We start from the raw sequence: 12766 nt of genomic DNA on the forward strand, positions 1-12766 counted from the left end.
ATTATTTTTGCAATGATGATGATTATTATTATTGTTGTAATTATTATTTTTATAATTATTGTAATAATAAAAAATAACAATAATGATAAAAATCATAATAATAATTATTATTATTATTATTATTATTATTATTATTATTAATAATAATATTTTCATTATTATTACTATTATTATGATTGTTGTTATTATTGTAATAATGTAAGAATATTTACAATTATCATTATTGTCATTATTATTTTTACCATGATGATTATTATTATTGTCATTATTGTTGTAATTATTAGTTTTATTAATATTGTAATATCATAATATTATTATGATTATTATTAATATTGTCATTAGTATTGCTATTATTATGATTGTTGTTATTATTGTAATAATGTAATAACAATTTAAATTAATTATTGCCATTATTATTTTTGCCATGATGATGATTATTATTATTGTTGTAATTATTATTATTGTAATTATAAAAAATAATAAAAAAAAACACAATAATAATACTTATTATTATTTTTTACTATTGTCATTATTATTGTTGTTATTATTATGATTGTTGTTGTTATTGTACTAATGTAATAATAATTACAATTATTATTATTGTCATTATTATTTTTGCAATGATGATGATTATTATTATTGTTGTAATTATTATTTTTATTATTATTGTAAAACAATAATGATAAAAATCATAATAATAATACTTAGTATTATTCTTATTAATAACATTTATAATAATAATATTATTATTATTATAAATGATTATTATTAATATTGTCATTAGTATTGCTATTATTATGATTGTTGTTATTATTGTAATAATGTAATAATAATTTAAATTAATTATTGCCATTATTATTTTTGCCATGATGATGATTATTATTATTGTTTAATTATTATTATTGTAATAATAAATAATAACAAAAATTAAAAAAAATAAAACGTATTATTATTATTTTTAATATTGTCATTATTATTGTTGTTATTATTATGATTGTTGTTGTTATTGTACTAATGTAATACTAATTGAAATTATTATTATTGTCATTATTATTTTTGCAATGATGATGATTATTATTATTATTATTATTGTTGTAATAATAGAAAATAACAATAATGATAAAAATCATAATAATAATACTTATTATTAGGATTATTATTATTATTATTTGTATTATTATTATTATTATTATTATTATTATTATTATTATTATTATTATTATTAATATTGTCATTATTATTGCTATTATTATGATTGTTGTTATTATTATAAAATTATTATTAATATTGTCATTATTATTGCTATTATTATGATTGTTGTTATTATTGTAAAAATGTAAGAATATTTGAAATTATGATTATTGTCATTATTATTTTTGCCATGATTGTTATTATTGTTGTAATTATTATTAGTTTTATTAATATTGTAATAATAAAGAATGAATAACAGTAATACAAATCATAATAATACGTATTATTATTATTGTTGTTAATATTGTCATTTTTATTGCTATTATTATTATAAATGTTATTTCTAGTATTATTATTACTTTTATCTATTCAGTAGATGTGAAGCTACATTTAACAGCCCTGTAAGATTCCTTTTACATTTTGCAGTCCATGGAAAATTCCCTTTGATATTCAATTTTTATCAGATGAACTTGATTGGTTACCTCATTGAAGGATGACAGAATCCCTGATGTCTGACTGGACATGCCGAAGCGTTTCTCTATGGTCGATATGGTGCTCCTCAGGTATCCGGTCAGGAGGAGCTGCGACAGCTGAAGAAGTCCATGGCAAAACACGAAGACCTGGGATCAAAATACAACACTCGGTTATGTTCCAGCTGTAGAGCTTGGGGGTAGAAGGTAAGGTGAGAGCTACAATGCTATCCAGCAAACACCGCAACTGTGCTGAAAGCTGAAAGTTCATCATTTCATCTACCTACACATACAACCTAAAAAACTGAACAAATTACGTAGACATAAGGCCTAAAAAACTGAACAAATTACATAGACATAAGGCCTAAAAAACTGAACAAATTACATAGACATAAGGCCTAAAAAACTGAACAAATTATGTAGACAGTGGGCCAGATTCAGGTAGACTTACGACGGGCGTATCAGTAGATACGCCGTCATAAGTCCGAATCCCCCCCGCCGTATATTTAAGCGTATTCTCAAGCTGAGATACGCTTAAATATTGCTAAGATACGACCGGCGTAAGTCTCCTACGCCGTCGTATCTTAACTGCATATTTACGCTGGCCGCTAGGGGCGTGTACGCTGATTTACGCCTAGAATATGTAAATCAGCTAGATATGCCTATTCACGAACGTACGCCCGGCCGTCGCAGTACAGATACGCCGTTTACGTAAGGCTTTTTCCGGCGTAAAGTTACCCCTGCTATATGAGGCGTAGCTATGTTAAGTATGGACGTCGGGCCAGCGTCGAATTTTCCGTCGATTACGTCGTTTGAGTAAGTCGTTCGCGAATAGGGCTGTGCGTAAGTTACGTTCGCGTCTAAAGCATTGACGATTTGCGGCGTAATTTGGAGCCTGCGCACTGGGATTCTTTCACGGACGGCGCATGCGCCGTTCGTAAGAAACATCAAGTACGTGGGGGTCACGATTAGTTAGCATAGAACACGCCCCCAATCAGCCTCTTTTGAATTAGGCGGGCTTACGCCGCCCGATATACGCTACGCCGCCGTAACTAAAGGCGCAACTTCTTTGTGAATACAGTACTCGCCTTTCTAAGTTACGGCGGCGTAGCGTTTCTGAGATACGCTACGCCCGTCTAAAGATAGGCGCCTGTACGTGAATCTGGCCCATAAGGCTTGTTCCTCTCCCTCTGTTGCTGACATCCCCCCCCCCCCCCCTTCCTGGATGCTGTTCCGGCCCTGCTGCTATTGTCAGTAAATCCTGGCTGTAAAAATGACAGCCAGGACTTGCTCTGTGTCACAGCTGCAGTCACTGCTAGGCAAACTGAAGCTTCCAAATAATGTTCAGAAGCCTTGTTATAAAAAACAATGCAACATTACTTTTATGATGTACTTACTTTGTTTCATTCATGTGCAGATCAATATTATTTTTAGCCACTTATAAGTACATCTTTTTTTTATTATTATTATATTTTTTGTATTCATTTAGGGCCAGATTCACAGAATAGATACGACGGCGTATCTCCTGATACACCGTCGTATCTCTTGTCCTATCTATCATAGAATCTATTCACAGGGCCAGATTCACAAAGAGATACATCGGTGTATCTACAGATACACCATCGTATCTGTGACTTACACTGGTCCTATCTATGCGCCTGATTCATAGAATCAGATACGCATAGATAGGGCTAAGATCCGACAGTGTTACACTGTGTTACACTGTCGGATCTTTTTTTCCATTTAAAAATGGCGCCGGCGGCGTTCCCGCTGATTTAGATAAATAAGATGTAAATCAGCGAGATACACAAATTCACGAACGTACGCGGACCCGTCGCAGTGTTCTTACGTCGTTTCCGTAGCGGCTTTCCCGGCGTATACTTACCCCTTTTTTTATCAGGCGCAGCCAATGTTAAGTATAGCCGGCGTTCCCGCGTCGAATTTGAATTTTTTAACGTAGTTTGCGTAAGTCGTTCTCGAATACGGACAGACGTCGTTTACGTAAGCGTCGAAACCACTGACGTCCTAGCGACGTCAGTGGGAGCAATGCACGCCGGGAAATCTCGCGGACGGCGCATGCGCATTTAAATCGGCGCGGGAACGCGCCTGATTTAAATAGTACACTCCCCTAGCCGCGGAATTTGAATTCCGCCGGGGGATTTAGGATCCGCCGTCGCAAGTTTGGAGGTAAGTGGTTTGTGAATTAGCCACTTTCCTCCTAAACTTGCGGGAGCGGATCTTAATTCACGTAGATCGAGCGGATCTATAGATCCGCTGAGCTACGTGAATCTGGCCCATAGAATCAGTTACGCATAGATAGCCCAAAGATCCGACAGGTGTAATTGACTTACACCGTCGGATCTTAGGATGCAATACTTCGGCCGCGGCTGGGTGGAGTTTGCGTCGTTTTCCTGCGTCGGGTATGCTAATGAGCATTTACGGCGATCCACGGCGGTTTTCGCGTTCGTTACGTCGTCGCTAGTAATTTTTTCCCGTCGCAAAGTTAGTCATGATTTTACATGCCTTAACTTTACACGAGCCATGTTATGCCGCATACACACCATCACTTTATGTGATGAAAAAAAACGACATTTTCTGTGAAGTAAAAAACTACATTTTTGAAACTTCAATTTTCAAAGACGAAGTTGCCTACACACCATCGTTTTTTCACAATGCTCTAGCAAAGCGAGGTTACGTTCACCACGTTTTTCCATTGAAGCTCGCTTCATAACTAGCTTCTGGGCATGCGCGGGTGTAAAAACGTCGTTTTAAACGTCGTTTTTTGCTACACACGGTCAATTTCTGTGAAGTAAAAAACAACATTTTGAAAAACGACACATAAAATTGAAGCATGCTTCAATTTTTTTTTGTCGTTTTTCACAAGACATAAAACTACGTTTTCCCCCACACACGGTCATTTAAAGTGACGTTTTTAAAAACGTCGTTTTTTTTCATCACATAAAGTGATGGTGTGTACGCGGCATTAAAGTATGGCCGTCGTTCCCGCTTCGAATTTTAAATTATTATTTTTTTGCGTAAGACGTCCGGGAATACGAAACGCTGTAACTCACGTCGCCGTTCAAAAAAAATGACGTCACATCGCGCAAAGCACGGCAGGAATTTCAAAACTGGGCATGCGCAGTACGTCCGGCGCGGGAGCGCGCCTAATTTAAATGGTACACGCCCCATTTGAATTGGGCGGGCTTGCGCCGGACGTGTTTACGATACACCGCCGCAAGTTTACAGGTAAGTGCTTTGTGGATCAGGCACTTACACTGAAAACTTGCTGGGTGTAACGAAAACGGGTTACGTTGCGCCGCCGCAATTGTACCTGAATCTGGCCCTTAGTTTGTTACTTTTATGACACATTGTAAATAATTTTGCCATGCTAAATATAAGACTCGGTTCACACTGGGGCGACTCGTCAGGCGACGCAGCCGCCTGACAAGTCGCGTCCCATTATAGTGAATAGAACCGTTCTAATAGGAGCGACGCAAGTCGCTCCGACTTAGAAAAAGGTTCTTGTACGACTTCGGGGGCGACTCAGGGCGATTTGCATTGACTTCTATACAGAAGTCATTTTGCAAGTCGCCTTGGAAGTCGTCTTCAGGTCGCCTGGCCGAGTCGCCCCCGAAGTTGTGCCGCCCCTGTGTGAATCGGCTCTAATACATACAGTAAATAACATTTACATTAAACAAAGAAGCACAAGCCTATATATGGCTTTATGGGTACCACCATTAGGGATGAGCTTCATGTTGGACTCGAACATTGCCTGTTCGCCGAACAGCGAACAATTTGGGGTGTTCGCGGCAAAATTCGAAAAGCCGCGCAACACCCTGTAAAAGTCTATGGGAGAAATCTAAAGTGCTAATTTTAAAGGCTAATATGCAAGTTATTGTCATAAAAAGTGTTTGGGGACCTTTTTTTATTTTTATTTTTTTATTTTTCATAAAGGACTTTCCCAACGGTGTCTGTGTTTTTTTTTTTACAAATTGTTACACCTTCTTTGTGAAATAGTAGGGGTACAATGTAACAATAAAAGTGAAATATTCCTTTAAATTTCGTACCTAGGGGGTTTATAGTATGCCTGTGAAGCAGAGCATGTTTCCTTTGCTTAGAACTGTCTCTTTTTTTAATAAAGGACTTTTTTCTACAGTGTGTGCTTTATTTTTACAATTGTTTACACTTTCTTAGTGAAATGGTAGGGGTACAATGTACCCCATTACCAATTCACATAGGGGGGGGCCGGGATCTGGGGGTCCCCCTTGTTAAAGGGGTCTTCCAGATTCCGATAAGCCCCCCGCCCACAGACCCCGACAACCACCGGGCAAGGGTTGTGGGGATGAGGCCCTTGTCCCCATTAACATGGGGACATGGTGCTTTGAGGGGTCACAGACCCCCAAAGCATTCTCCCCATGTTTAGGGCATGTGGCCTGGTACGGTTCAGGAGGGGGGGCGCTCTCTCGCTCCCCCCTCTTTTCCTGTGGCCTGCCAGGTTGCGTGCTCGGATAAAGGGTCTGGTATGGATTTTTGGGGGAACTCCACACCATTATTTTTTTTTAAATTTGGGGTGGAGTTCCCCTTAAAATCATGTCTGGTATGGATATTTGGGGGGAACTCCACGTCATTTTTTTTTATTTGACGCAGGGTTCCCCTTAATATCCATACCAGACCTGAAGGGCCTGGTAATTGAATTCGGGGGGAACCCCCACGCATTTTTTTTATATCAATGACTTTTCTCTGTATTCCCGGGAGCCGACAATTCATTATAGACGCGACTGATTTTAAATGACTTTTTTCCCTTCAGAAATTTCATTTTGTGCAGAGACAGTTCTAAGCACTGGAAACAAGCGCTACTTCACAGGCATACTTTACACCCCCCCATGGTACGAAATTTAAAGGAATATTTCACTTTAATTGTTTGAGCAATGTAGAAGCAATGGTCTATCTATAGAGGGCCAACACACCCCCACAGACAGAGCTAGAGCTCCCCAATCAGCAGGGAGCAGGAGCTATTCCCCAATTCAGCACGGCATGTGTCCAACCTCTGCAGAAAAACTGCCCATATAGATACCTAGTGTTACACAATGTCATACTGTAACTTATAGTTATACAATGTAACGTATAGCGTGCAAGAGAAAAAAAACACATAGTGGTGAAAACCGCTAGTTCAGGATTAAATAACACAAAAACGGCTCAACATTCTCAGCATTAACCGGCAGGACAAGCAGTGCAGCATTCTTCGCATGCCTGCCGTGTACTACTGACGTTCACAGCTGGTAGGTTGACAGCTTGGTATGCAGAAGTGCACACAGACCTCTCAGTCGCAGGTCTGTGGGATTCTCTGCTTACCTCTCTACATGAATTAGCAGTTTTTGTGTGTGTTTTGTGTGTGTTTTTTCTTCTTGCACGCTCTATGTTACATATGATGTTGTGTAACACTCCACCTGGGATGTACAGTATGGAATCGTATTTGTCCTCCATAGACATCTGCTTCTTATAGCAAATCCTGTAACGGATATTCATCCCTATTGCATTAGGGTGTGCACCCCAAAGCTCAAACACACATACGTATATATATATATATATATATATATATATATATATATATATATATATATATATATATATATACTGTATATACACACACTATATTACCAGAAGTTTTGGGACACCTGCCTTTCCACGCACATGAACTTTAATGGCATCCCAGTCTTAGTCCGTAGGGTTCAATATTGAGTCGGCCCGCCCTTTGCAGCTATAACAGCTTTAACTCTTCTGGGAAGGCTTTCCACAAGGTTTAGGAGTTTGTCTATGTGAATGTTTGACCATTCTTCCAGAAGAGCATTTGGGTCAGACACTTATGTTGGTTGAGAAGGCCTGGCTCACAGTCTCCACTCTAATTCATCCCAAATGAAGACATGAATGAGCGAGTTTGGGGTGGAAGAACTTAACTGGCCTGTACAGAGTCCTGACTTCAACACCTTTGAGATGAATTTGAGTGTAGCGCCTGTGTACTTTTCAGTACAGGTGCTATGTCAAATTTAGTTGGGGGATGAGAGAGTTATTTGCTCTCATCCGTATTGATTTGTTAAATTCAGCTGTTGCCAGTTCTAGACTGTCCTGTGGGTCATTCTGTGCTCCAGAGATGTAGTTCCATCTCTGGGTGGCAGGTGGCGCCAGAGGGGTCCAGGCAGAGGAGCCTTTCTCCAGCAGCCAATCAGAGGAGTGTTTCCCTCGCGGGGCATGCTGGGGAGGGTATTTCTGTGGCAGACGCCATTTTGTGGGGTTCTTCGCGAGTTCCTGGTTCCAGGTGCGGCACCCACCTTTAGGTGTGCGCACATCACGGGCCCCGGCGATATGGCCTACCAGGCTGGGGCGCACGTGCTACGCGGTGTTCCTGACTCTGGGCCCTCATGGCCCGGTGCGACTGATGCTGCCAAGGGGCCCCAGTGACTTACTGGTTCCCCCATCTCTTATTAAGAAGATCCCAAGCGAGTTGTGCTGTTCGGTGGGAGTCGGTCTGAGGAGAACCCGGAGGCAGGTGATCCAATAGGGCTTAGACCATCCATCAGGGATCTGGGTGACCGGACACTGACAGGTTGTATGCTGCAAACTGTCAGTAGGTGACCCCAAGCTATCAAGTCTACCTGAGGAGGATTCAGGCAAAACTGTGTTTACTAAGAGGATTCGCTCTATCGTCCATATTAACAAGTATTGGGCCTGTGGCAGAGGTCTCACTACAAAAAAACCTAAGTCTTATTAGAGCCAAGTCGGTGGCAGAGACTTGTTCCTTCCCAGCAGTTCCGAGTGACGCTCTGGCTGCCAGGCCTGTGAGAGAGACCTGTCCGGGGGCACTACACCCACTCCGGCTGGAGTGGCGACGAAGTAAGATTGATCATTGGAGGCAGGACTGCTTCTTCTATCCATAGCCTGAATCTGCAAAGTTCTCTCCTTTTCACCAACCTATTCTGTCTACCTCAAGTTGGTTGTTGGTCATGTTGGACCAGTAATAAAGCATTGAAAACGTCACCCTGTCTGGACATTCCGTTACTGCTTCGCATCAACATCATCACCCCTAGACACAATACAGAGGTAACATAATTATGCCGATCCCAAATCTAACCAGCGGCTCCTGAGGGAGTAGCACTACATGAGTATAGATTGCGAGCCAGACCTTCTCGTCCACATCAGTGCCTGACCTCACAAATGCGCATCTGGAAACATTTCCATAGACGGGGACGTGGCTAGCCGGCGAAGAGTATGGACGCTCTGTAATACAGCTCCTCTCTGCCACGGACAATAGGGAGTATTACACGACTAGAAGGCTTGTTTCACGCAGAAGAAAAGAGGGCACTCAGCCCGGGAAATTGCCGGATTATTTCCTGCTACAGCGCCGTTACACGGACCAATATGGCGGCGGTAAGCTAAGAGAACACACACATGGCTCTCATACCCAGAACAGGGTGGCCGCATACTCCACAGCAGGACTTCACCATAACAGTCTGGGGAAAGGGATGCACCTCTACTCCTCCATCAGCCTCATCCAGCCCGGCCAAAAGCAGGCAAAAGATGGACAGCCCGACGGTGGAAGGCCTGGAGGTAAGCCTGGAGTCATCTCCGGATGATACCAGGGAATTACAGGACTCAATCACTGACTTCCCCACTGCCAATATAACCTACACGGTTAAGGAGATATTTTCCAAAAAAAGGGGCACCAATGTCTACGGCGCGCATCAATGGCGCAGGCGCACTGAGCGTGCCGTTAGTGAAGGTGATCGTGCCTTCATGCCTTTCTCTTGCAGGTTTTTTTTCCCCCAGATTTTTTTAACCGCTTAAGGACCGCCTCCTGCACATATACGTCGGCAGAATGGCACGGCTGGGCACAAGCACATACAGGTACGTCCTCTTTAAGTGCCCAGCCATCGGCCGCGGGCGCGCGACCCGGTCCGAAGCTCCGTGATCGCGGGACCCGATCGCCGCTGGAGCCCCACGATCGGTCCCCGGAGCTGAAGAACGAGGAGAGATGTGTGTAAACACAGCTTCCCCGTTCTTCACTGTGGCGCCGTCATCGATCGTGTGTTCCCTTTTATAGGGGGACACAATTGATGACGTCACACCTACAGTCACACCCCCTTACAGTTAGAAACACATATGAGGTCACACTTAACCCCTTCAGCGCCCCCTTGTGGTTAACTCCCAAACTGCAATTGTCATTTTCACAGTAAACAATGCATTTTAAATGCATTTTTTGCTGTGAAAATGACAATGGTCCCAAAAATGTGTCAAAATTGTCCAAAGTGTCCGCCATAATGTCGCAGTCACGAAAAAAATCGCATAAGTAGTAAAAAAATATATATATATTATAAAAATGCAATAAAACTATCCCCTATTTTGTAATCGCTATAAATTTTTGCAAACCAATCGATAAACGCTTATTGCGATTTTTTTTTACCAAAAATAGGTAGAAGAATACGTATCGGCCTAAACTGAGGAAAAAAAATGTTTTATATATTTTTGGGGGATATTTATTATAGCAAAAGGTAAAAAATATTGAATGTTTTTCAAAATTGTCGCTCTATTTTTGTTTATAGCGCAAAAAATAAAAACCGCAGAGGTGATCAAATACCACCAAAAGAAAGCTCTATTTGTGGGAAAAAAAGGACGCCAATTTCGTTTGGGAGCCACGTCGCACGACCGCGCAATTGTCAGTTAAAGCGACGCAGTGCCGAATCGCAAAAACTGGCTGGGTCCTTTAGCTGTCTAAAGGTCCGGGTCTTAAGTGGTTAAGAGGGTTTACTTTAAACGGACATTTCCTATAATACAACATGCCTTTCAAAATCTCGTAATTTAATGTCAGGGGCCTGAACAGCCCTCAGAAATGGAAGATGGCTTGGAAAGAGGCAAATAGACTCCATAGTAATGTGATATGTTTCCAAGAGACTCACTTTGTCTCCCACAGGCCTCCTGCTTTCCAACACCGCAAATATCCACATATATTTCTGGCTTTCCAAAAAAAGAGGAGTGGCAATTGCTAAATCAACAACTCCAAATACACATTGGTTAATGTGTACCTTCCCAACACAAAACAACTGCATTTTTTGAAAAAAAACTGTAAGAAAGTGTCTAGTATGAGACACGGAAATGTAATTTTATGCAGAGACTTTAATGCTGTTCCTGATAGAGATATGGACCTGTCCAGTCATACTAAGCTCCTTCAACGCAGAGCAACGCTGGACAGTTTTATGTCTTCCTCAGGCTTATATGATGTGTGGAGATGTCAGCAGTCCTCGGAGAAGGACTACACCAGGCATGTCCAAAGTCCGGCCCGCGGGTCAATCGCGGCCCGTGTTCCAGTTTCGGACAGCCCGCCTGCTCATTTTGACATGTATTTCTTTTGTGGCCCCCAACAAATCCCCGAGCACCGGGGGCCACAAAACATGTACATGCTAGCTGGACTTGGAGGGGACAGGGAGGGGACGGGACGAGTGCCGTACAGGAGTATTTCCTGTTTACACGGCGACCTCTGTAAAAGGAAGTCCCGTCTCCTGCGCTGCCATTGGACGACTGTCCATCACAGGAGGCAGGACTTTCAATTAAAGAGGCCTGCCGAGAAAACAGGAGTTTCTCCTGTATGTCTGTCGGTGCTTGTCCCGCCCCCCTCCCCATTTCCTCCAAGGCTGCAGATGTGCATGAATCAGGCTGCACTGATGGCAATGATGAGTCTGCATTCATGTCAATAGGGGGTGCTGCATTCTGAGCAACAGGGGTGCTGCATTCTGGGCAATGGGGGGGCTGCATTCAGGGCAAGGGGGGGGCTGCGTTCAGGGCAAGGGGGGTGCTGCGTTCAGGGCAAGGGGGGTGCTGCATTTAGGACAAGGGGGTGCTGCATTCAGGACAAGGGGGGTGCTGCGTTCAGGGCAAGGGGGGTGCTGCATTTAGGACAAGGGGGTGCTGCATTCAGGACAAGGGGGGTGCTGCATTCCAGGCAAGGGGGTGATGCATTCAGGGCAGGGGGGTGCTGCATTCAGGACAAGGGGGGTGCTGCATTGAGAGCAAGGGGGTGTTGCATTGAGGGCAAGGGGGTGCTGCATTCAGGACAAGGGGGGTGCTGCATTCAGGACAAGGGGGGTGCTGCATTGAGATCAAGGGGGTGCTGCATTCAGGGCAAGGGGGTGCTGCATTCAGTGCAAGGGGGTGCTGCATTCATGACAACAGGGGTGCTGCATTCTTGACAATGGGGGTGCTGCATTTATGGCACTTGTGAGGCTGCATTGATGGGCACTCACCCTTATTTTGCTTCACAGTTCTCTATCTAAAATTTAAGATTTTTTTCCTGAATCTTCCCTCTTAAAGTGAAGGTGCGTGTTATACGCCAATAAATTCGGTATATCCAAATAACACGCCTGAGCTCATCTCTTCCCCACACACAGCCACAAAGGCAAGAGAATTCTTGTTGGGCGGGGCATTAGTGCTCGGATGAACACACTTAGACTGGATTTTAATGATTCACAGAATGTCAGGCAAAATGGTCGGCCCTCACGCATGTTCACTTCATCAAATCTGGCCCTCTTTGAAAAAAGTTTGGACACCCCTGGACTACACATTCTTCTCTAACGTTAACCACACATATTCTCGAATAGATCTGTTCCTGATAGACAAATTTCTCTTACAACAGGTTGTCAAATCAGAAATTCGTTGTATTACGTGGTCAGACCCCGCCCCAATTTCCATCAGCGGGGGGGATTATTGTGCTGCAACCAGGGCAAACCGAAGGTGTAACGATATTTACACTTTATCGCAACCGAGTTACTCTGACCAAATAGGCAAAGCTTTTACAGAATTCTTCACTATTAAAGCCCCCTCGGTCGATGATCCTTTCACGCTGTGGAATACTCATAAAGTCTATATAAGGGGACTGCTCATACAGCTGAGTGCGAAGGTGAAAAGACAACATTCAGAGCGACTTAATGAGTTACTAGCTCAAATCCGCCACCTTGAAAACCTTAATAAAGGAAACACAATGCAAACAATTAGGGATTCACTGTTCACTACTAGACAGGAGCTACGTAAGACGCAAGTTTTCCTATTCGGACCCGTTCGTA

At 42.4% G+C, this 12766-nt stretch overlaps 1 protein-coding gene across 7 annotated transcripts in view; it reads right to left on the reverse strand.

Moving 5' to 3' along the window:
• The window catches only part of SLCO2B1 (solute carrier organic anion transporter family member 2B1), a 203641-nt gene that overhangs the window by 80822 nt on the left and 110053 nt on the right, over positions 1–12766 (reverse strand). For all 7 annotated transcript variants that reach the window (XM_040339922.1, XM_040339924.1, XM_040339923.1 and 4 more), the window contains exon 3: positions 1674–1811. In XM_040339922.1, the coding sequence (XP_040195856.1) occupies positions 1674–1811 (138 nt within the window). The remainder of the gene's footprint in view (positions 1–1673; positions 1812–12766) is intronic.

This window comes from Rana temporaria, chromosome 2 (assembly GCF_905171775.1).
Source record: "Rana temporaria chromosome 2, aRanTem1.1, whole genome shotgun sequence".
NCBI classification, from domain to species: domain Eukaryota; kingdom Metazoa; phylum Chordata; class Amphibia; order Anura; family Ranidae; genus Rana; species Rana temporaria.